General features: G+C 44.0%; 1 protein-coding gene across 5 annotated transcripts in view; it reads right to left on the bottom strand.

The window, feature by feature from the left end:
- LOC111964466 (rap guanine nucleotide exchange factor 1) overlaps positions 1-26,151 on the bottom strand; it is a 109,820-nt gene extending 83,669 nt beyond the window's left edge. For all 5 annotated transcript variants that reach the window (XM_070443519.1, XM_070443521.1, XM_070443520.1 and 2 more), the window contains exon 1: positions 25,868-26,151. In XM_070443519.1, the coding sequence (XP_070299620.1) occupies positions 25,868-25,895 (28 nt within the window). In that variant the 5' untranslated portion in view covers positions 25,896-26,151. The remainder of the gene's footprint in view (positions 1-25,867) is intronic.
- Between the last annotated feature and the right edge of the window lie 591 nt (positions 26,152-26,742).

The raw sequence follows: 26,742 nt of genomic DNA on the forward strand, positions 1-26,742 counted from the left end.
TCCCCAAGAACACAGTGGCCTCCATCATTCTTAAATGGAAGAAGTTTGGAACCACCAAGACTCTTCCTCGAGCTGGCCGCCCGTCCATACTAAGCAATCGGGGAGAATGGTGGTCATTCTGCAGAGCTCTAGAATTCTTCTGTGGAGATGGGAGAACCTTCCAGAAGGACAACAATCTCTGCAGCACTCCACCAATCAGGTCTTTATGGAAGTGGCCAGACGGAAGCCACTCTTCAGTAAAAGGCACGTGACAGCCCACTTGGAGTTTGCCTAAAGGCACCCATAGGATTCTCAGACCATGAGAAACAAGAGTCTCTGGTCTGATGAAACCAAGATTGAACTCCAAACGTCACGTCTGGAGGAAACCTGGCACCATCCCTACGATGAGGTGTGTTGGTGGCAGCATCATGCTGTGGGGATGTTTTTCAGCGGCAGAGACTGGGAGACTAGTCAGGATCGAGGGAAAGATGAACGGAGCAAAGTAGAGAAAGATCCTTGATGAAAACCTGCTCCAGACGTCTAAGGACCTCAGACTGGGTCGAAGATTCACCTTCCAACAGGACAACGACCCTAAGCACGCAGCCAAGACAAAGCAGGAGTGGCTTCGGGACAGGTCTCTGAATGTCCTTGAGTGGCCCAGCCAGAGCCAGGACTTGAACTCAATCGAACATCTCTGGAGAGACCTGAAAATAGCTGTGCAGCAACGCTCACCATCCCACCTGACAGAGCTTGAGAGGATCTGCAAATAAGAATGGGATAAACTCCCCAAATACAGGTTTACCAAGCTTGTAGCATCATACCAAAGAAGACTTGAGGCTGTAATCGCTGGCAAAGTTCCTTCAACAAAGTACTGACTAAAGGATCTGAATACTTATGTAAATGTTATATTATGTTTTAATACATTTGCAAAAATGTCTGTTTTAGAATAAGGCTGTATTGTAACAAAATGTGGATAAAGTCAAGGGGTCTGAATACTTTCCGAATGCACTACATCTAGGCCTATACACCTTAACACCATTGTGTCCAAAGAGCCTATCCTACTATGGATAATGATTTTATGGATATTTCTATCACATCCCCTCCAGTCAGTAAGACCAAAACCTGGTCACGGTAGTCCTGTTTTCTACTGTTCTGTGGGAGAGCTAGACGACACACACACAAGATAGAGCCACACACACACGAGATGCACGCCACACACACACACCAGCCAGGCCTTTCAAGTGACCTTTTGTAGTTTGGTGCATTTCTCAGCATTTATTTTGGCCGCCAGCCCTGCTGTGTGTTTCAGCGTACTGTTGTGAGAGGCTGGGCTGGCTGGCTGTCAGCAGGTCACCTGAGGTGAAACAAGCAGGCTAACTAAATAATCACAAACTGATAGAAATGTGCATCAGTCAGCTAGCTACATGCAGTGACAATGAGATTAACTCTGGTCTTTGTCTCTTATATACTGAAATTGTGCCAATTGTTTTGCCATCTTTCCTCCAGTCTTGTCTAGAGCCTTTTCTGTATTGATATAAACGCAGTCAATAGCTCTAACACCAGCTGAGAGCAGCAAGCCACCTAAAATCTGATCCAGGGAGACAAACACTATGGGTCACTTCCATGTAAAAGGACCCATGAGCACCAACGTGAAGTTTATAGGAGCATGTCAAATTGGTTGTGACATGAAAGCTAAGAGTCTATATTTTTTTAATTAAGGGATGGCTACATGGCAAAAGTATGCGGATACCTGCTCCTCGAACATCTCTTTCCAAAATCATGTGTATTAATATGGAGTTGGTTCCCCCTTTGCGGCTTCAACAGCTTCCACTCTTCTGAGAAGGCTTTCCACTAGATGTTGGAACATTTCTGCTTGGGACTTGCTTCCATTTAGGCACAAGGGCATTAGTGAGGTCGGACACAGATGTTGGACGATTAGGCCTGCATTGCAGTCAGCATTCCAAAGGTGTTAGATGGGGTTGAGGTCAGAGCTCTGTGCAGTCCAGTCAAGTTATTCCACACCAATCTCAAACCATTTCTGCATGGACCTCGCTTTCTGCACAGGAGCATTGTCATGCTGAAACAGGAAAGGGCTTCCCCAAACTGTTTCCACAAAGTTGGAAGCACAGAATCGTCTAGAATGTCATTGTATGCTGTAGCATTAAGATTTCCCTTCCCTGGAACTAAGGGGCCTAGCCCGAACCATGAAAAACAGCCACAGACCATTATTCCTCCTCCACCAAACTTGACAGTTACCACTATGCATTCAAGCAGGTAGCGATCTCCCGACATTCGCCAAACCCAGATAAGTACGTCAGACTGCCAGATTGTGAAGCGTGATTCATCACTCCAGAGAACGTGTTTCCACCACGCCAGAGTCCAATGGCGGCGAGCTTTACACCACTCCAGCCGACGCTTGGCATTGCAAATGGTGATCTTAGGCTTGTGTGTTGCTGCTCGTCCATGGAAAAACATTTCATGAAGCTCCAGACGAACAGTTCTAGTGCTGAAGTTTCTTCCAGAGGCAGTTTGGAACTTAGTAGTGAGTGTTGCAACCGAGGGCAGACAATTTTTACGCACTATGCTTTTAGCACTAGGCAGTACCGTTCTGTGAACTTGTACGGCCTACCACTTCGCGGCTGAGCCTTTGTTGCTCCTAGACGTTTTCACTTCACAATAACAGTACTTACAGTTTGACGTACTGACTTGTTGGAAAGTTGGCATCCTATGATGGTGCCACATTGAAAGTCACTGAGCTCTGCAGTAGGGGTCCTTCTACTGCCAATGTTTGTCTATGGAAATTACATGGCTGCGTGCTCGATTTTATACACCTGTCAGCAACGGGTGTGGATGAAATCGGCGAATCCACTAATTTGAAGGGGTGTCCACATACTTAGTGTATATGTACAGTGCATTCGGAAAGTATTCAGAACCCTTTACTTTTTACACATTTTGTTTCGTTACAGCCTTATTCTAAAATAAATTTCTCTCAATCTACACACAATACCCCATAATGACAAAGCAAAAACAGGTTTTTAGAAATATCTTAGAAATTGAGCTCAGATTCATCCGGTTTCCATTGATCATCCTTGAGATGTTTCTACAACTTGATCGGATTCAACTTGTGGTAAATTCAATTGATTGGACATGATTTGGAAAGGCACACACCTGTCTATATAAGGTCCCACAGTTGACAGTGCATGTCTGAGAAAAAAACAAGCCATAAGGTCGAAGGAATTGTCCGTAGAGCTCAGAGTGGCCTCCATCATTCATAATTAGAAGAAGTTTGGAACCACCAAGAGTCTTCCTAGAGCTGGCCACCAGGCCAAACTGAGCAATCGGGGGAGAAGGGCCTTTGTCAGAGGTGTGACCAAGAACCTGATGGTCACTCTGACAGAGCTCCAGAGAGTTCCTCTGTGGAGAAGGGAGAACGTTTGAGAAGGACAACTCTGTAGCAAGCCATAAAAATCAGGCCTTTATGGTAGATCGGCCAGACTGAAGCCACTCCTTAGTAAAAGGCACGACAGCCCACTTGCAGTTTGACAAAAGGCACCTAAAGGACTCAGACCATGAGAAACAAGATTATCTGGATGCCAGGCGTACTTTCTGGAGGAAACCTGGCAGCATCCCTACGGTGAAGCATTGTGGTGGCAGCATCATGCTGTGGGATGTTTGTCAGGGGCAGGGACTAGTCAGGATCGAGGGAGAGTAAGGGTGTTCGAGCGGCTACATGTTCTTTACCATTCAGCCATCAGATTTGCCACCAATGTTCCTTACAGGACACATCACTGCACTCTATACTCCTCTGTAAACTGGTCATCTCTGTATACCCTTCGCAAGACTCACTGGTTGATGCATATTTATAGTGATGCACCGATATCGGACATCGGTATCGGCCAAAAATGTCATATTTTCAAAGCCCCCCAAAAATTATACCGATAACCGATATTTAAAATGTTATCTGCCTTTTAAGCATTCTAGTACAGTTAAATAGTTAACACACACACACACACATGGAAGCAGCGGTCTAAGGCACTGCATCTCAGTGCAAGAAGCGTCACTACAGTCTTGGTGTTCTCTGGCAAATGCCAAACGTCCTGCACGGTGTTGGGCTGTAAGCACAACCCCCACCTGTGGACGTCGGGCCCTCATACCACCCTCATGGAGTCTGTTTCTGACCGTTTGAGCAGACACATGCACATTTGTGGCCTGCTGGAGGTCATTTTGCAGGGCTCTGACATCAGCCAGGAAGCATAGGAACTGAGAAGTGGTCTGTGGTCACCACCTGCAGAACCACTCCTTTATTGGGGGTGTCTTGCTAATTGCCTATAATTTCCACCTTTTGTCTATTCCATTTGCACAACAGCATGTGAAATTTATTGTCAATCAGTGTTGCTTCCTAAGTGGACAGTTTGATTTCACAGAAGTGTGATTGACTTGGAGTTACATTGTGTTGTTTAAGTGTTCCCTTTATTTTTTTGAGCAGTGTATATATATATATATATATATATATATATATGCCTTTCCAGCTACTATAGTCATTTACAACATTAACAATGTCTACACTGTATTTCTGATCGATTTTATGTTATTTTAGAATGGACAACAAATGTAGCTTTTCTTTCAAAAACAAGAACATTTCTAAGTGACCCAAACTTTTGAACGGTAGTAATATATATAGCGTAGTAGAATTGCATAAGTATTGCTCTCCAATTTCTGGAGGACCGAGTTTTGAAATCAGTGGAATAAGAGTATGATAGCTAAGGAGATGGAGAAAACACCTGTCTCCGGATTACATCGTCAAACTAAGTAATTGCAACCATGGCATCCGTGACAGGGAGAAGCGCCCATTGCATGTATACGATAGTCTAGCTAGCTACATTTCCAGATATTACACGTTTCTAATTTTGACAAAGTCGTTTTCCTTTCAAGTTAAAGTGTAAGTTAGCTAGATAGCGTTAGCTGGCTGCTCGCTAGCTAACGTTACATGTATGATCTGTGTAGTATTATTATTTGCTTTGCTAGTTATAGCCTAATGTTAGCTAGCTAGCATTGACCCTGGTTGGTTAACTACTTGCAGATTCATGCAGGGTAGTAACGTCATGAGTTGGGATTATGGTTCATTGTTTACCTAGCTACATGTCTTAAAAGACTCCTCTATGCAAGTAACAATTTCAATGGAATGTCACTGCGAAACAATTTTACGCTTTTTTGCCAATGTTTACTGACACCGGCCATATTCAACAGGTGTTGTGCGTTCATAAATTTGTCAGTTATCCTGCGCTCTAGCGCACTCCGACGAGAGCGCTATGGAGAGCGCTACAGAGTAGATAGCCAGAGCGAATTTCTGTGCAACTGGGTCCTGGACTTTCTGACGGGCCGTCCCCAGGTGGTGAGGGTAGGAAACAACATCTCCACCCCGCTGATCCTCAACACTGGGGTCCCACAAGGGTGCGTGCTCAGCCCTTTCCTGTACTCCCTGTTCACCCATGACTGCGTGACCATGCACGCCTCCAACTCAATCATCAAGTTTGCAGACGACACTACTGTGGTAGGCTTGATTACCAACAACGGCGAGACTGCCTACAGGGAGGAGGTGAGGGCCCTCGGAGTGTGGTGTCAGGAAAATAACCTCACACTCAACAATACAAAGGAGATGATCGTGGACTTCAGGAAACAGCAGAGGGAGCACCCCCCTATCCACATCGACGGGACAGTAGTAGAGAAGGTGGAAAGCTAAGTTCCTCGGTGTACACATCACGGACAAACTGAAATGGTCCACCCACACAGACAGCGTGGTGAAAAAGGCGCAACAGCATCTCTTCAACCTCAGGAGGCTGAAGAAATTTGGCTTGTCACCTAAAACACTCACACTTTTACAGATGCACAATCGAGAGCATCCTGTCGTGCTGTATCACCGCCTGGTACGGCAACTGCTCCGCCCACAACCGTAAGACTCTCCAGAGGGTAGTGAGGTCTGCACAACGCATCACCGGGGGCAAAGTACCTGTCCTCCAGGACACCTACAGCACCCGATGTCACAGGAAGGCCAAAAAGATCATCAAGGACAACACCCACCCGAGCCACTGCGTGTTCACCCTGCTATCATCCAGAAGGCCAGGTCAGTACAGGTGCATCAAAGCTGGGACCGAGAGACTGAAAAACAGCTTCTCTCCCTCTCTCTCATTTGTGTATACTGTACTCTATACCATCTACTGCATCTTGCCTATGCCGTTCGGCCATCGCTCATCCATATATTTATATGTACATATTCTTATTCATTCCTTTACACTTGTGTGTATAAGGTAGTTGTTGTGAAATTGTTAGATTACTTGTTAGATATTACTGCACAGTCGGAACTAGAAGCACAAGCATTTCTCTACAATCGCATTAACATCAGCTAACCAGGGTGTATGTAACCTATAAAATTTCATTTGATCAAAGCACGTCTGGACAACCCCTCCCTCTCTCTCCAATTAATGTCACCTCTCCTGGCTCTTACTGATACCTACCCATAATCCCCCGCTTTCTATTTACTGTAACCACCATCCTCACATTGAAAAGTAGCCGAAATTTGGTCAGGCCACGCTGGCCTTGATTTCAACGTCGACATGTCGTTTTTTGGTCTGTTCCGGACCAGCCTTGATTTCAATGTACACAGACATCTGGACCGGTCTTCATTTGGCCTAAACATAGATGTCCATGATAGATTAAGATTTAGTCCAGACGAAACCGAACCAATAATGGACGTCTACGTTTCACAAGTTTGGACAGTACAGTAAAGGTAGAGTATAGTACTCTACTGTAGAGCGGCATATAATTCAGTACACAGTAGAACACACGAGTTGAGTACACTAATATCCTGTACTGGGGGGCGGCAGATAGCCTAGGCGTTAGAGCATTGGCCCAGTAACCAAACGGTCGCTAGTTCGAATCCCTAAACCAACAAGGTAGGGGAAAAAACAATAATCTATGTGCCCTCGAGCAAGACACACCAGGTGTGAATCCACTTCACTTACTGTAGTTCAATAACCGAAATAGATTTTTTGAAACTGCTCCACAAACATAGAGACAGACCAGCTAGAGAGAGAGAGAGATAGATGGATAGAGAAAGGCCGCCAGCCACTGTAAAGCTCTTCAGCCAGACACTCTTGAGCACACAGTCCCCAAAAGAGCCAATTACACTTAAGCAGCGGAGTACTACTAGCCTCTCCCTCGCTCTGCCTCTCCCTCGCTCTGCCTCTCCCTCGCTCTGCCTCTCCCGCCACACAATCCTCCTGTTCATTCAGCTCTCTGTCAGTGCTGAAGATGATATCTCATTGCTGGCGAGAGGTGAGGACGATGGCGGGCATCAGCTGGGAAACATTTCACACACAGGAAAGGCTCTGAGTGGGGCAGGACTTGCCAGGTTAGGTCCCTGCCTCGGTCTGGCTTCCAGACGGCCTGTTGCAGGGGGAGGGGAGAGGAGAGTTTTGGGCATTATTACAATAGCATCGCCTATCGATGATGATTGACAGCCATCGTCAATGGTGACGACATTGTGATGTGACAGAAGATGGTTTAGCCCAGGGGTATTCAACTCTTACCCTACTAGGTCCGGAGCTTGCTGGTTCTGTTCTACCTGATAATTAATTGCACACACCAGATCTAAAATCTGTCCATAATTACAGGGGAACAATGACAAAAAGCAGTGGAACTGGCTTCGAGGTACAGAGTTGAGTTTGAGGAGTTTGGACTTGATTGGCACGGAGTCTCACAGCGCACAACAGGGCAGCAAGTGACATTCCGAGTAATTTAACTATTCGCTATAGCCTATTTCAATAAATATGTGACACAGAATGCAAGAGAGGAACGTAGGCCAGACAGAGCGGAAAATTCGACCAAAGCAGCACAAAATGTTCAGTCAGAAGATCTTGTTCTCTCTGTCGGATGGCATGGGCTATAGCCTAAACCTGTTCATTTTTTTATATATAGAAACAGATACTCCTTAAATATCTTGTGTTTAGCGATTTAAAAAAGGCGTTGCCTATATCCCATCTCTCCACAATCGATAGGCTATATAAATAGGCTAAAAACGTAAGGTAGTCAGGAGACTAATAATGAGCGAGAGCAAACAATATCAACAGCCTATAGAAAAATAAAATGACAAGGTGAATCAAGTTTAAGCTTATTAAGAAATGATCCATACAGGCCGGGAAAATCCCTCCGAGCGAGGTTGAAAACCAAAGGCCAATAACATATCATAAAAGTTATTAACAACAGCTTCCCAAATATTCTAGCCTACGAAGGTGCTGTCCTAAAGTTGGGTCTTTCAAAAATAACAAGAACGAAAGTCTATAGCCTAAGCTATTCTCAATCACAGCTTTATGATAGAAATTTTATTTATTTATTTTTCTATAATTTTACGAGGCAAATAAAGAAATGATCCAGTTCTGAAGACAGTAGAATGCTTCTATCTCGCCCATGACGTCACTATGGTAAGACTGTTTCTCAATAGACAATCACTGTTCCATCACAGCGCGCCACACACACACACACACACACACAAAACTGCTCCATGCTGAATCTCTACCAGAAAGGAATATTAGAAAAGACTTGCCTGCACTTAGCCTCTACCCAGGCTTTAGACGACAGTATATTTCACCATCATTTGTCCAATTTCATTCTATTGGAGGGGGGGGGGGGGGGGGAAATAGCGTTAAATCGAATGCAACTGGGCGAATCATGACGAAAGATACGGTTTGGATAGCAGGGCTGGGAATTGCCATGGACCTCACGATACGATATTATCACGATGCTTTGGTGCCAATACGCAGAAATATTGCGATATTGTCAAAATAATATCCAGATATGTAACTATTAGTGGTGCAACAGATCACAAAACTCATGGTTCGGATCACGGTTTTGAGCCAGATGTCTAAGGGATTGGTGAGAGGGCAAACCCTGCCATGGGGTTGGGAAGAGAGGGAATGAGGTATCACACCCCCCTCTCTGCTTCCTATTTCAACTGGGTTCAGAAATGGGAAAATGGTAATGTGATACTCAGCTGCCATGGAGTGAAGGAATATCCCCCTTCTTTCAAATACCCCTCCATTCTGTCTTTTGATACAGCCCTGCCCCGCCCGTTTCCCAGCTCTCTCTCACACACCTAAAAAGGGAGCCCTGGAGTTCCACATTCCCCACATGCCTCGTCCCATCCCCTAGTCAGCCTGGGCTGCTGCCATTTATGCTGCCCTGCTCTGCTGAGGCTACAGAAACATAATATTACGCAACACAGCAGAGGTTGAGTCCACATTACATACACAGACTGCTACAGGACAGGCACAGGGTGTTTTTCTGTGATGCATCCATCTTAAGTATATTATCGATTACCCAATATCCAGAGTGTGCATTTGTGTTGGAAAAGGTCAAGAGTTGGTTCTGTCGTGGCACGAAGAAAATAAGTGGACATGACATATCAGCATGACATTTTTAGGCAGGGACCCACCTCCACTGCCGCATGGCTCAGCTGTGGTTGCAGTGTCTAACCACTATAGCTAGCTGGTCTTTAGATCTCACACCAGTCTGCTGCTTGTCGGACACAGAGTCTATTACTCACACACACTGCTCAGCTGAGGTGACTGAACAGGCCACGGTGGACTCTCTCACACACACACAAAAACAAGGCATTACCCCACTCTGCGCTGTGTAATTAAACAATGATGGACTCAACCACCTCAATTATGGAGCCTCTCTCTCTATGCGAAGCTAGCAGCACACCAGGGTATCTCGGTTCACACACTGCTAACAGGCTGAGCCAAAGAGGCAGTTATTACGAAGTCACAAATGAACAGGGCTAACGTGGCTAATGCTAAATATTGCAAGTAAATGTTGCCGCTACTTTTCACATGGCACAGACAATCAAGGCCACTGACTAGTTTGAAACAAAACTGACCTAGAATAAGCGAAATCAATGTTTTTCAGTTATTTTCTACAATTGAATATCCTGACCTAAGTTTAAGCCTAACATGCAAACCTCACCGGCCACATTGCACGAACATCTACGTAGTAAAGAGCTAAAATAGAACTTGGTTCTATTTGAGACGCTCCATGCGCTGCAAGTCCCCTCCTTATTGGATATCAAGAAGATACAAACCCACGTAGATGCTTGAAGGACAAACGAGGAGAGAATAGAGATAAGAAACTAAATATACAGCACGTTTTCAAATCAAACTTTATTTGCCACATGCGCCGAATACAACAAGTGTAGACTTTACCGTGAAATGCTTACTTACAAGCCCTTAACCAACAGCGCAGTTCAAGAAGAAAATATTTACCAAGTAGACTAAAATAAAAAGTAATAATAGAAAGTAACACAATAAGAATAACGAGGCTATATACAGGGGGCACCGGTACCGAGTCAGTGTGCAGGGGTACAGGCTAGTTGAGGTAATTTCTACATGTAGGTTGGGGCGAAGTGACTATGCATAGGTAACAAACAAACTGCGAGTAGTTGCAGTGTACAAGAGAGGGGGGGGGGGGGTTCAATGTAAATTGTCCGGTGGCGATTTTTATGAATTGTTCAGAAGTCTAATGGCTTGGGTGTAGAAGCTGTTAAGGAGCCTTTTGGTCCTAGACTTGGCGCTCCGGTACCACTTGCCGGGTGGTAGCAGAGAAAACAGTCTATAACTTGGGTGACTGGAATCTCTGACAATTTTATGGGCTTTCCTCTGACACCACCTATTATATAGGTCCTGGATGGCAGGAAGCTTGGCCACAGTGATGTACTAGGCCATTTGCACTACCCTCTGTAGTGCCGAGCAGTTGCCATACCAGGCGGTGATGCAACCGGCAGGATGCTCTTGATGGTGCAGCTGTAGAACTCTGAGGATCTGAGGCTCATGCCAAATCTTTTCAGTCTCCTGAGTCTCGTGCCCTCATCACGACTGTCTTGGTGTTTCTGGACCATGATAGTTCGTTGGTGATGTGGACACCAAGGAACTTGAAACTCTCGACCCACTCCACTACAGCCCTGTCGATGTTAATGGGGACCTGTTCAGCCCGCCTTTTCCTGTGGTCCACGATCAGCTCCTTTGTCTTGCTCACATTGAGGGAGAGGTTGTTGTCCTGGATCCAGTTGCAGAGGGAGGTGTTTAGTCCCAGAGTCCTTAGCTCAGTAATGAGCTTCGTGGGCACTATGGTGTTGAATGCTGAGCTGTAATCAATGAACAGCATTCTCACATAGGTGTTCCTTTTATCCAGGTGAGAAAGGGCAGTGTGGAGTGCGATTGAGGTTGCGTCATCTGTGGATCTGTTGGGGCGGTATGCAAATTGGAGTGGGTCTAGGGTGTCCGGGAGGATGCTGTTGATGTGAGCCATGACCAGCCTTTCAAAGCACTTCATGGCTACCGACGAAAGTGTCACGGGGCGGTAATCATTTAGGCAGGTTACCTTCGCTTCCTTGAGCACAGGGACTATGGTGGTTTGCTTGAAACATGTAGGTATTACAGACCCGGACAGGGAGAGGTTGAAAATGTCAGTGAAGACACTTGCCAGTTGGTCCGCGCATGCTTTGAGTACACATCCTGGTAATCCGTCTGGCCCAGCTTCTTTGTGAATGTTGACCTGTTTAAAGGTTCTGTTCACATCGGCTACCGAGATCGTTATATCACAGTCATCCAGAACAGCTGGTGCTCTCGTGCATGCTTCAGTGTTGCTTGCCTCGAAGCATAAAAAGCATTTAGCTCGTCTGGTAGGCTCTCGTCTGGGTTTCCCTTTGTAGTCTAATAGTTTTCAAGCCCTGCCACATCCAACGAGCATCAGAGCTGGTGTAGTAGGATTCAATCTTAATCCTGTATTGACCGCTTTGCTTGTTTGTTGGTTCGTCTGAGGGCATAGCGGGATTTCTTCTAAGTGTCTGGATTAGTCTCCCACTCCTTGAAAGCGGCTCGCTCTAGCCTTTAGCTCGATGCGGATGTTGCCTGTAATCCATGGCTTCTGGTTGGGATATGTACGTACAGTCACATCATCGATGCACTTATTGATGAAGCCGATGACTGAGGTGGTGTATTCCTCAATGCCATTGGATGAATCCCGGAACATATTCCAGTCTGTGTTAGCAAAACAGTCCAGTAGTGTAGCATTCGCGTCATCTGACCACTTCCGTATTGAGCGAGTCACTGGTACTTCCTGCTTTAGTTTTTGCTTGCAAGTGGGAATCAGGAGGATAGAATTGTCAGATTTGCCAAATGGAGGGCGGGGGAGAACTTTGTATGCATCTCCGTGTGTGGAGTAAATGTGGTCTAGGATCCCCCCCCCCCCCTGGTTGCACATGTGACAGGCTGTTAATTTGGTAAAACTGATTTAAGTTTGCCTGCATTAAAGTCCCAGGCCACTAGGAGCGCCGCTTCTGGGTGAGCATTTTCTTCTTTGCTTATGGCCTTATAGAGTTGGTTGAGAGCGGTCTTAGTGCCAGCTTCACTTTGTGGTATTAAATAGACGGCTATGAATAATACAAATGAGAACTCTTCGTAGATAGTGTGGTCGACAGCTTATGATAAGGTACTCTACATCAGGCGAGCAATACCTCGAGACTTTAATATTAGACATCGTGCACCAGCTGTTATTGACAAAAAGACAGACACACCCCTTGTCTTACCAGAGGTAGCTTCTGTTCTGCCGGTGGAATGGAAAATCCAAGCAGCTCTAGATTGTCAGTTTCTTCGTTCAGCCACATCTCGGTGAAACATTAACTGTAACATCTTATGTCCCGTTGGTAGGATACTCTTAATAGTAGGTCATCAATATTATTTTCCAACGATTGCACGTTAGCAAGGACAACGGAAGGCATTGGGAGATTGCTTGCTCGCCTCCGGATTCTCAGAAGGATCCCCGATCTGCGACCCCTTTCCCGGTGTCTTTTCTTCATGCAAAAGGTGTGGATCTGTGCCTGTTCCAGTGAAAGCAGGATATCCTTCTCATCAAACTCGTTCAAGGAAAACGTGTTTTCCAGTCCGTGGTGAGTAATCTCTTTTCTGATGTCCAGAAGTTATTTTCGGTGATAAGAGACGATAGCAGCAACATTATGTACACAATAAGTAAAAAAATAAGTTACACAAAACACACACAAAAAAAAAAAAATGTAACAATTGTTTGGGAGAAAACGTCAGCCATGTTCATCGGCGCCATCTTTTCAGTTGGTCAGTTGTAATAACAGTGTGCAAACACATTTCCTCATTGAGGCTAATACTGTTTTCAATCCATCTGAAGCTGGTGGATGTAACGAGATGGATCAGATGGATGAAACAGTGAGACGACTCAGGGTTGAGAGCCCAGGCCCATGCAGTCTACTCTGCACAGGCCAGACTGTGGAGAGCTGTTGCTAGTGTACTCCTCTGGCTGGCTGGGTCCACCCTAAACTGCAGTACAGCAAATGAGCACCTTTACAAATGCCACAATACACAAAAATCCCAGGGAGGAATGTCCCCGGTGCTTCATTCCTGCCAGCACTTCTATTTTTCTTTACATAAAAGCTCTAAAAACAGGATGGCTTTGAATGGCTTGACTTTGAGAAGAAAATAAGAGTTTTTTCCATCCATCCCAAAAGAAGAACAAATACAAGTGTGGATGCATTTAGCGCAAGAAAAAAAAAATAGGCCTACTGAGGTGCAAGAGTGAAACAAACTGACAAATACTTCCATTGGTCTTCATCTAATCAACAGATCAGGTCAAATAAAACTGGTCAACCAACGACCACTGTAAAGAGAAATTCCTCATCTAGTTCTCCATGTAAAGAATCTGCATCTTCAGAAACGCCTTGGCTCCTCCAGCTTGTGTTTCCTATCTAGGAGTCCTGCAGTCCTCCGTTCAGACACTTGGTCCCGGTTGTCCAATTTGACTCAACCTTGAGTTACTGTCCAACCACTGTTTACAGTCAGCTCAGGGGAATGTAAGCTAGGCTACCTAGATAATGATCACCGACAAATTCACAGAGTAGAAGTCATTTCACAACTGTTGTTGACAGTCAAGCTGCTGCTATGATGAACTCCACACGTCAAGTAGACAGAAGATTGGCAAATTCAGAGTCTACGTGTGTCCATGTTAGTCACTCACTGAACTGCTGTCCTTAGACCACAAAACATGGGCAGAAAGATCATAGAAATAGAATATCCTTAACGATGAGCTGGCTCAAAACTTTCCCTGACTCACGAGAGGTTGAAGAAAAATCCCGTATAAGTATTGAGAAATAGGCTTCAGGAGTAACATACTCCAGTCTCCTTTAGCAGAGGTTCTTAGCAAACAAGTCCAGGCCAGTCATCAAGGGAAGCTAGTCCATGACTGTCTGAATCAGTGACATCCAGAGAAGGATTAATTGAATATTGATTGGCATTTAGACCTAAGGGGTCGGAGGTCGGATCCATGATGTAAGTACAGGGATCAAATCACTTGGTTCTACTGCATCAAATGACCGAACACCACAGATAACCCGGAATTCATTGGAACCGGGGTGGAGGCTGCACAACCCCTGAGAGAATCACTTCAGTGCTAAAAGGATCTGTACAAGAGGGGTTTCATAAAAGAGTACAGGGTTGCAACTCCTAGCACAATTTTTACTGGGCTCCCCAACTGATGCCAAAAGTGCAACAGTGTCCTCAGTAGCTACTGTAAAGCACTCTGACCATGAACATCTTCTGTTGGAAGAAGATTGCGTTCCTCCAATGTAGTATTCAGCTCTGCATTGCTCTCCTCCATCTACGTGTTTATCCCATCCTTGGTTCCTCCAGATAGGACAGTACTCAGTAACTCCATTCCAACCAAGCCTCCAGTCGGTTTCCGCCCTCTCTGGCTCCCCCCCACACACTTGTGCGCTCCCAAACACAATTAAAGCACATCTAAAGCTCTACAGAGTAAGTGCAAGTCTCTCATTCCAAGGGACCGCTAAAATACTCTAAATTGCAGCACCACGGCTGAGCACTCTTTCAGTCACCAAAACCTTATGAGCCCTGTGAGACACCCTGTTGTCATAATCAAAGCTACTTTGTATCGTTTGTTTGTAGCACACTGGAGAAGGGAGACTATCTCTAGTCTATACAGTGCAGCAGAGGCAAAATATATTTATTTTTTATGCCGCCAGTGCCGCTGTGCTACCTGCTCATCCAGACGACTTGTGGTCTGGCCTGTAAGGCGTATGCATGCATGCACACAAAGCTAGGGGTAGGGCAGGCAGAGGGGCTAAAATAAGGAAATGAATGGATCAGTTACGCTGTGGCCAGCTGCTCCGTTGGCTCTGTCCGGTCAGACAGAAGTCACTGAGCTAATTATAAAGCCTGTGTTTCTACACTGACACTATTACTAACAGTGACATGACATACCACCACTGCCCACGTACATCAGCTATCTCTATGTGGGGAAATAGCCTCAAAACATCATCATACTCCTAGATAGAGTCATATGAATAGCTCAGCCCAAGCAGCAGGACCCAAAACAGTCAGTCAGACAGTCTGTTTACTGTGGAGGATGTTGATGTTACCCAATGTGCCTTTCTTAATTGCCCCAGAGAGGGCAAATAAAGTTGTATTGAATCCAAAGTGTTTCTATATAAAGGGAAAATGTCTGTCCCTACCTATGAGAGATACTTCCTAAATCCCTCCAAAGTTGAATTTTGTACCAAGACAACACGAAACAGAATACTTAAAGCTACATTCGATGTGTCAGAATTGTATCGCTGCTGATCCTACAGTTAAAAGTACTCCCTTGCTGGCCCATTTACACAGTTCCCCCTCCCCCAGGGATAGAAGTTATGTTGAGATTCCATTAACTAAAAACATAGCCTCAAGAACAACTGTCAAAGCAACAAACATTTACAGGCACAAAAAGGACAATTTAACAGGCAAACACACTGCGTGTAGTAGTAAAATGGATTCCCATTAATCAAACGCACTTCAAAACAGCCTTGAGGAACCTATATTCTTCTGAGTAATAAGACAAGCAGCACACACACACGCGTGTTTAAAAGCGGGAACCGGGTTACCGAGATTTCCCGCCCAAACCCACACCCGTTTCCCGGGATAAATAACTGCGAGATAACAGTCAATTATTTATACAAACAGCATGACGTGAACTGTTAAATTATATGCAATGTCTAAAATCTGGCTCCTCGATGGCCTTATCTGCATGATCAATCCTCAACGCTTAGTATGTGTCTGTGAGTGTGTGCACTTTCGTAACAGTCTATCATAAACTCAGCAAAAAAGAAACATCCCTTTTTCAGGACCCTGTCTTTCAAAGATAATTCGTAAAAATCCAAATAACTTCACAGATCTTCATTGTAAAGGGTTTAAACACTGTTTCCTATGCTTGTTCAATGAACCATAAACAATTAATGAACATGCACCTGTGGAACAGTCGTTCAGACACTAACAGCTTACAGACGGAAGGCAATTACGGTCACAGTTATGAAAACTTAGGACACTAAAGAGGCTTTTCTACTGACTTTGAAAAACACCAAAAGACATATGCCCAGGGTCCCTGCTCATCTGCGTGAACGTGCCTTAGGTATGCTGCAAGGAGGCATGAGGACTGCAGATGTGGCCAGGGCAATAAATTGCAATGTCCGTCCTGTGAGACAGCTAAGACAGCACTACAGGGAGACAGGACGGACAGCTGAACGTCCTTGCAGTAGCAGGCCATGTGTAACAACACCTGCACAGGATCGGTACATCCGAACATCACACCTGCGGGACAGGATGGCAACAAACAACAACTGCCCGAGTTACACCAGGAACGCACAATCCCTCCGTCAGTGCTCAGACTGTACGCAATAGGCTGAGAGAAGCTGGACTGAGGGCTTGTAGGCCTGTTGTAAGACCGGCAACAAAGTCGCCTATGGGCACAAACCCACCGTCGCTGGACCAGACAGGACTGGCAAAAAGTGCTCTTCCCTTACGAGTCGCGGTTTTGTCTCACCAAGGGTGATGGTCGGATTTGCATTTATCGTCGAAGGAATGAGCGTTACACAGAGGCCTGTACTCTGGAGCGGGATCGATTTGGAGGGAGGGTCCATCATGGTCTGGGGCGGTGTGTCACAGCATCATCGGACTGAGCTTGTTGTCATTGCAGGCAAACTCAACGCTGTGCGTTACAGGGAAGACATCCTCCTCCCTCATGTGGTACCCTTCCTGCAGGCCCATCCTGACATGACCCTCCAGCATGACACTGACACCAGCCATACTGCTCATTCTGTGCATGATTTCCTGCAAGACAGGAATGTCAGTGTTTTGCCATGGCCAGCGAAGAGCCCGGATCTCAATCCCATTGAGCACGTCTGGGACCTGTTGGATCGGAGGGTGAGGGCAAGGGCCATTGCCCCCCAGAAATGTCCGGGAACTTGCAGATGCCTTGGTGGTAGAGTGGGGTAACATCTCACAGCAAGAACTGGCAAATCTGGTGCAGTCCATGAGGAGATGCACTGCAGTACTTAATGCAGCTGGTGGCCACACCAGATACTGACTATTACTTTTGATTTTGACCCCCCCTTTGTCAGGGACACATTATTCTATTTTGGTTAGTCACATGTCTGTGGAACTTGTTCAGTTCATGTCTCAGTTGTTGAATCTTATGTTCATACAAATATTACACATGTTAAGTTTGCTGAAAATAAATGTAGTTGACAGTTATAGGCAAATAAAAATAGCTGAGTTTATTTACTATATTGTTCATGCATATTGTTTGTGTTGAAACTGTACACCTTCAAATGCAGCTAGGTCTACAAAATTGGCTCCAACTTTTGAGCTACCGGTAGGGTAGGCCCATCTACTTTTATTAATTCAAAAAATGTTGGCTGTGTAGCAGAACTTCACTTAAAGTAATCCCCCCGAGGCAGGCAGAATGCAAAATCTGCACGCGCAGAATAAAATGTAGCCTGGAGGTCGTTCGACAAGTGGATTGATCGGACAAGCAGGTCTACACCCCAACACTTGCAGGCAAGGGCAGAGACGGGGCTTCAGAAAGTGCAGAGGGGGCTTTAGCAATCACCGGGCGATATATATCGAAGTAATTCGAATTTGTTATAACGTGATGTTCCAAATGCCTGTATCGCAAGAATCAAGTTTTGTTTTTCTTTACAGTTTTTATGAGGCAGCAGGTAGCCTAGTGGTTAGAGCATTGGGCCAGTAACCGAAAGGTTGCTAGATCAAATCTCCGAGCTGACAATTTAAAATATGTCGTTCTGCCCCTGAACAAGGCAGTTAACCCACTGTTCCCCGTCACTGTAAATAAGATTATTATTTTTTTACTGCCTTGCCTTGTTAAAAAATGAGCGTTTGTCTTTTTGGTCTCATCTCCTTCAGTGCTGTGTGCACTTTCACTCGCAAGCAGAGACCAAGCCCCTCCCCCTCACAATAACAAAGACGAAATGAAATGTCTTCCTCTGACAACAAGCAGTTTCAACATGCTATTTGCATTTGAGGCTTGGTCCAACAGAATCAGTCACATGGACACTGAAACACATCGAGACATTATTTTACTGTAATAGAGTAACATTTAAAAAAAGTTCTCTATCTGTTAACACCCCCAAAAAACAGAGCAGACCCTACTAAAACGGGTGTATCAACGAACACGAATGTAGAAAATGTTCTGCCGCGGGCGGAATTGCGGGTGCAACATACCGCTAGCAGCATTTTAGACTTGTGTTCAGGGCTCTAAACCCCCCTAATTTAAAAAAGTAAGGAGCACCAAACAAAATGTGGGAGAACCAGAAAAATAAATATGTTTTTACTGCAAATTAATGTCTTATTCTTAATTGTCATCAGTTGTTACCTTGATGTAGAACGCATCACTAGAGAGTGGGCAAGACAGAATTAAAACAACTATGGTTAATTGTATTCAAAAGCGCAACTGCAAACACATTTACATAGGTGATTAGAATTGGACAAACAAATTTAGAAAAACAGAACATTGATTGTATTCAAAAGTGCAACAGTAAACATATTTACAGTGCATTCGGAAAGTATTCAAACCCCTAGACTTCTTCCATATTTTGTGACATTACAGCCTTACTTTTAAAATGGATTAAATCATATTTTCCCCTCATCAATCTACACACAATACCCCATAATGACAAAGCAAAAACAGGTTTTCAGAAATCTTTAAAAATGTATTTAGAAAAACAAAAATATGCCATTAACACAAGTACTCATATCCTTTACTCAGTACTTTAACTTCTTTGGGCTGCAGGGCAGTATTGAGTAGCTTGGATGAAAGGTGCCCATTTCAAACAGCCTCTCTCGCCATAACGTAAGCTGCATGTCGTAATGAAGTTATTTTTAGAATTCTAACACGGCGATTGCATTAAGAACTAAGCTATCTTTAACTTGCTGTCCAACATGTATTTTTTAGTAAAGTCTATGAATAGTTATTTGATTAGAATAGGTGAGTGTCAGAAATATATCCGGACATTCTGGGAAAAAGATGCTAAGTTTTCCCAATGTATAACCACGATTTGTGCCGCTAAATATGCACATTTTCGAACAAACCATATATGTATTGTGTAATATGTTATAGGACTGTCATCTGATGAAGGTTAGTGAAAAAATTAATATCTTTTGCTGGTTTATTCGTTATCGCTACTGTTGGCTTGAATCAATGCGGTTGTGTGGTTGGCTATTGTAGTAAGCTAATATAATGCTATATTGTGTTTTCGCTGTAAAACACTTAAAGAATCGGAAATATTGGCTGGATTCACAAGATGTTTGTCTTTAATTTGCTGTACACCATGTATTTTTCATAAATGTTTTATGATGAGTATTTAGGTATTTCAATTTGGTCTCTGTAATTGTTCTAGCTGCTTCGGTGCTATTTCCGATTGTAGCTGCAATGTAAAACTATGATTTATACCTCAAATATGCACATTTTTCGAACAAAACAGATTTATTGTGTATAACATGTTATAAGACTGTCATCTGATGGTTAGTTTGGTTGGTTTTGTGCATGCTACCTGTGCTTTTTTGTATTTGGTGGTGAGCTAACATAAAATATACGTGGTGTTTTCGCTGTAAAACATTTAAAAAATCGGACATGTTGGCTGGATTCACAAGATGTGTATCTTTCATTTGCTGTATTGGACTTGTTAATGTGTGAAAGTTAAATATTTCAAAAATATATATTTTGAATTTCGCGCCCTGCACTTGGACGGGCTGTTGTCATAAGTGTACCGGCACCGCCCTGCAGCCATAAGAAGTTAAGTACCTTTAGCAGTGATTACAGCATCAATTCTTCTTGGGTATGACGCTACAATCTTGGCACACCTGTATTTGGGGAGTTTCTACCATTCTTCTCTGCAGATCCTCTCAAGCTCTGTCAGGTTGGATGGGGAGCTTCGCTGCCCAGCTATTAATCAGGTCTCTCCAGAGATGCTCGACCGGGTTCAAGTCAGGGCTCTGGCTGGACATTGAGACTTGTCCAGAAGCCACTCCTGCATTGTCTTGGCTGTGTGCTTAGGGTTGTTGTCCTGTTGGAAGGGGAACCTTTACCCCAGTCTGAGGTCCTGAGCATTCTGGAGAAGGTTTTTGTCAAGGAGCTCTCTGTAAGTGATGATTGTCCTTCTAGAAGGTTCTCCCATCTCCACAGAGGAACTCTGGAGCTCTGTCAGAGTCACCATCGGGTTCTTGTTCACCTCCCTGACCAAGCCCTTCTCCCCGATTGCTCAGTTTGGCCAGGCGGCCAGCTCTAGGAAGAGTCTTGGTGGTTCTAAACTTTTTCCATTTAAGAATGATGGAGGTCACTGTGTTCTTGGGGACCTTCAACGTTACAAAAATGTTTTGGTAGCCTTTCCCAGATCTGTGCATTGACGCAATCCGGTCTCAGAGCTCTACAAGACAATTCCTCCTTATGGCTTGGTTTTTGCTCTGACATGCACTGTCAACTGTTGGACCTTATATAAACAGGTGTGTGCCTTTCCATCATGTCCAATCAATTGAATTTATCACAGGTAGAGTCCAATTATCATCAAGGATGATCAATGGAAACAGCATGCAACTGAGCTCATTTTCGAGTCTCATGGCAAAGGGTCTGAATTAGAGGTCGACCGATTATGATTTCATTTTATTTCACCTTTATTTAACCAGGTAGGCTAGTTGAGAACAAGTTCTCATTTACAACTGGCCAAGATAAAGCAAAGCAGTTTGACACATACAACAACACAGTGTTACACATGGAATAAACAAACACACAGTCAATAATACAGTAGAAAAAAGTCTATAAACATTGTGTGCAAATGAGGTAAGATAAGGGAGGTAATAATAGGTAATAGGTAATAAATAGGCCATGGTGGCGAAGCAATTACAATATAACAATTTAACACTGGAGTGATAGATGTGCAAGTAGAGATACTGGGGTGCAAAGGAGCAAGATAAATAAATAAATAAATACAGTATGGGGATGAGGTAGTTGGATGGGCTATGTACAGGTGCAGTGATCTGTGAGCTGCTCTGACAGCTTGTGCTTAAAGCTAGTGAGGGAGATAAGAGCTTCAGTGATTTTTGCAGTTTGTTCCAGTCATTGGCAGCAGAGAACTGGAAGGAAAGGCAGCCAAAGGAGGAAAGGGCTTTGGGGGGGGGGGTGACCAGTGAAATAGGTCAGGCCCTCCGATTTGACACACTGAACTCGATCAGAGAAGTAGTTGGTGAACCAGGCGATACCGATTATTGGAGGACCAAAAAAAGCTGATACGGATTAAAATTGGCCGATTTTTATATATTTGTAATAATGACAATTACAACAATACTGAATGAACACTTACTTTAACTTAATATAATACATATATCAAATCTATTTAGTCTCCAATAAATAAAGAAACATGTTCAATTTGGTTTAAATAATGCAAAAACACAGTGATGGAGAAGTAAAAGTGCAATATGTGCCATGTAAAAAAGCTAACGTTTAAGTTCCTTGCTCAGAACATGAGAACATATGAAAGCTGGTGGTTCAATATTCCCAGTTAAGAAGTTTTAGGTTGTAGTTATTATTATTCCTATTATTATAGGAATTACGACACGTAGACTATTTCTCTCTATACCATATTCATATTCATGTTCTTATAGGCACTTTAGTATTGCCAGCCTAATCTCGGGAGTTGATAGGCTTGAAGTCATAAACAACACTGTGCTTCAAGCATTGCTAAGAGCTGCAGGCAAACACAGTAAAGTTCTGTTTGAATGAATACTTAGAAGCTTGCTGCTGCCTACCACCGCTCAGTCAGACTGCTCTATCAAATCATAGACTTAATTATATAATAAACACAGAAATATGAGCCTTCGGTCATTAATATGGTCAAATTCGGAAACTATAATTTTGAAAACAAAACGTTTATTCTTTCAGTGAAATACGGAACCGTTATGTATTTTATTGAACGGGTGGCAACCCTAAGTCTAAATATTGCTGTTACATTGCACAACCTTTAATGTTATGTCATAATTATGTACAATTCAGGCAAATTAATTATGGTCTTTGTTAGGAAGAAATGGTCTTCACACAGTTCGCAACGAGCCCGGCGGCCCAAACTGTTGCATATACCCTGACTCTGCTTGGACTGAACGCAAGAGAAGTGACACAATTTCCCTAGTTAATATTGCCTGCTAACATTAATCGGTCGACATCTAGTCTGAATACTTATGCAAATAAGGAATCTGTTTATTTGTAATACAGTTGCAAACATTTCTAAAAACCTGTTTTCACTTTGTCATTATGGGGTATTGTGTGTAGATTGATGATAAAATAATAATATGCAATCCATTTTAGAATAAGGCTGTAACGTAACAAAATGTGGAAAAAGTCAAGCGGTCTGAATACTTTCCGAAAGCACTGTGCATACACTCTCCCCCTTTAGTTCAAGTATTGCCCGGTGTCAAGGAATTGGACAAATGATCTCTTCCTGACCATAAGACCAAGCGCTCTGAAGATTCCTCTTACAGCCCACACAGACACTCTTTTATCTTTCCTTCATTCCCTTGCTCTCTGGGGAACAAAACATGTGCTTTTCTCCAGCTCTCCTGCAGTAGCTACACATCCAGTCCTTGTGCCACTGGTGTGCCTCAGCTTAGTTTGTTTCCATGGCGCCCACGCCGTGCCTAGTCCCTCTTTCCAGCTTACTTGCATCCAACATAGTGTGTCTGTTTGCCCTGCCCTGGGGGGACAGATCTGGAATTGATGGACACATATAGAACAGAGCGGCAAAGACAGCAGACTGAACAGGTGACCTGGTAAACATGCGCAGGCGGACAAACCCCAAGGGACCAGCCAGGCAGCCACACATGCCATTCAGTCGTTCTCATAGCGCAGAAAACATCTACTATAATCGGAAAGTATTCAGACCCCTTGACTTTTCCCAACCTTATTCTAAAGTGTATGAAGTAGTTTTTTTCTCATCAATCTAAACACAATACCCCACAATGACAATGTGAAAACAGGTGTTAAGAAACTTTTGCAAATGTATTATATATAAAAAAAACAGAAATACCTAATTTACATAAGTATTTAGACCCTTTGCTATGACACTAAAAACTGAGCTTAGGTGCATCCTGTTTCCATTGATCATCCTTGAGATGTTTCTAAAACTTGAGAGTCCACCTGTGATAAATGTAATTGATTGGATATGATTTGGAAAGGCACACACCTGTCTATATAAGGTTGACAGTGCATGTCAGCACGAAAACCAACCATGAGGTCAAAGGAATTGTCTGTAGAGCTCAGAGACAGGATTGTGTGAATCTTTATTTGTGGACCCAACGCAGCCTTTAATGTCATATCACTCTGTCATACATATGCACACATCCAAGGCAGCTCAGACAATCAACCTGATCTCAGAGCATTTAGTATTATTCTGTATGTAACGGATGTGAAATGGCTAGCTAGTTAGCGGGTACGCGCTAGTAGCGTTTCAATCAGTTACGTCACTTGCTCTGAAACCTAGAAGTAGTGTTGCACCTTGCTCTGCAAGGGCCGCGGCTTTTGTGGAGCGATGGGTAACGACGCTCAGTGGGTGACTGTTGTTGATGTGTGCAGAAGGTCCCTGGTTCGCGCCTGTGTCGGGGCGAGGGGACGTACTAAAGGTATACTGTTACATTGATGCTGTTGACCCGGATCACTGGTTGCTGCGGAAAAGGAGGAGGTTGAAAGGGGGGTGAGTGTAACGGATGTGAAATGGCTAGCTAGTTAGCGGGTACGCGCTAGTAGCGTTTCAATCAGTTACGTCACTTGCTCTGAAACCTAGAAGTAGTATTGCACCTTGCTCTGCAAGGGCCGCGGCTTTTGTGGAGCGATGGGTAACGACGCTTCGTGGGTGWCWGTTGTTGATGTGTGCAGAGGGTCCCTGGTTCGCGCCCGTGTCGGGGCGAGGGGACGGTACTAAAGTTAAACTGTTACATGTACGTAAATCTGTGTTGCTCCATATAGTATGATTTTTTTGCATCGAACGGTATGTTATTTTGTGGATGTCCATCACTCATTTAATATGATGTTACAAATTACAATTTGTATTGTGTTACAAATTTGAACAACATACTAGATGTTACGAATTTGCTAAACGTAAATGTCACGAATTCTAGCTAACTAGCTTGCTGACATTAGCGAGGCTAGGGGTAAAGTTTAGGAGTTATGTTAAAGGGTTAAGGTTAGCTAACATGCTAAGTAGTTGCTAAAAAGTAGTATGAAGTTAAAGTGGCTAAAAAGCTACAGCTGTCCATAATGAGATTCGAACTGCTACCTTTGGGTTGCTAGATGTTTGTGATATACACCCACCCAGCCTTAAGTAACCATACCAAACATACTAAATTCTGTCTTGGATTTACGTACAGAATAATACGAAATGATCTTAGACCAGGTTGCAACAATCCAATGGCTCAGCTACTGCCATAAGAACTAATAGACATACAGTCAGAAACTTTACGTCTGTTTGGTGGGCCGTCTCTCTGTGGACAACACACTCCCACCACTGCCCAATGTGTATTGTGTGCAACCGTGAGCTGCAGGCATCACCGCCCAGGTCAAGAGGCGAAACGGAAAGACAGCTGGAAGGGTGGGCTACTAGCGGAGATAGTTCCCTTCACAAGGCGATGTAGTCAGGCCTCCCATTGTACTGAACGCCATATTCATAGATAAGGATGCCTTCACTTTATATTACACACATTTAACTTTTGTATCACAGCGTGGACACTGTAAATATTGTGTCAGACACTGCTGCAACAAATGTCATTGCAAAGCAGATATGCCACGTGCACAATGGAAAGTCAATTTGACAACACAGGGAGGACGGGTGTGACATTAGTCCGATGTGATTGCAACCTCAGTTATTAAAGCTGGAGGTCAGATAGAGTTACTTAGCTTGCAAATAAGTTGTCTAGCACAGAAGATATGCTTGTTTGCTGTGTGGCGTTGTCCCACTGGTTTAAAACTTAGCCAGCACAGCTGGTTAAGCTAACATTAACTAGCAAACATCTGCAAAGGAGAAAGGTATCTAGATAAAGTTGAGCTAGCTTATATTTGGTCGTTCGAGTACTAGCAACATTTGTAAGTTAGTAACATTACTATCTAACAAGCTAAGGAAAAGCGCTAACGTTAGTTAGCTAGAATGTTGTTGGTCAACATAGGCTAACTAGCGAGCTTTTCTACACCGTTATCCCGACACAGCCATGGTGTGGAAAACCCGTTTACTCTACTGGGTAAGAGAGAGAAAAACATGATCCCCTGGCTGCACACCAACACGGCTAGCAAAAAAAGCGTGTCCTATGGAAAATATGTGAAGACTCCCGGACGCAACGAGACTCCCAAGCCGGGCCTACCCGTCCCCAATGTGTGTGATATCCCAGTCCCCGGCATGGAGCAGTGGTATGAGGAGCCAGTCGGCTGGACTGCTTACCTTGCTTGCTCTCTATTTTCCCCGACATTTCGTCGCCAGCAGTGATTTCACTCGCAATAAAAAACAAGAAACCGTCGCGCCGTGTCTCCCTCAATTATTTCCGCATTGTTGGTTCACACGTGTCCGTGAGATGAATTTGCTGGAGGTACGAGACCAGATTTGTGGCACACACATGTACATGAAACGATGTATTAAACTGTTTCTTGTCGGTCTCCAAGCAATTTTCACTGAGCGAGGAGCGGAGACCAACACAGCACTACCGTGAACCGTGCGTCCTCGACATGGACAGCAGCGCCTCCTTGCGCCTGGAATTAGCTACGTAATTTTGTCAACAAGCGGGTGGGTTTCAATTTCAGTGGAAAGTGCCCCCTGTGGCTACTACTATCTGTGAAGACTTTTGGGCTGCTCATATGTAGAGGGAGCAATACAATTAAACCATTTATATAACAATACTCTGACCAAATAATATAGGTCTGTATAATTGTTGACAGAGTGCCCTATACTGGAGAGAGTGCCCTTTACAAACTAAGTATTGTATATGTTTTTTATATTATATGCCTTATAAAGTATAATACTATATGAGGTCTCTGTCTGTCAACCCCAGTGGGCCTAACAAACCAGGCTAGCCTACATGATCTTGGTTTAGTGCCGAAATAAATTAACTCACAAAGCAGCATGTCTAGCATGAAAAAGTCTGTGTGAGAATGCCCTTATCTTCTTGTCCTGAATAATTGAACTGACTGGCAGAGTGGATCTGCATTCCCTTCTGTCAGTGTTTAGTGATCTGGATCATCCTTTATCCTTTATCCACCCACTGCTTTCCCGAGGGGCCATGGGAGAAGCCATAGAATTAGGAATTAGAATACCAATACTAG

The sequence above is a fragment of the Salvelinus sp. IW2-2015 genome, linkage group LG5 (assembly GCF_002910315.2).
Source record: "Salvelinus sp. IW2-2015 linkage group LG5, ASM291031v2, whole genome shotgun sequence".
In the NCBI taxonomy this organism is placed as follows: Eukaryota; Metazoa; Chordata; class Actinopteri; order Salmoniformes; family Salmonidae; genus Salvelinus; species Salvelinus sp. IW2-2015.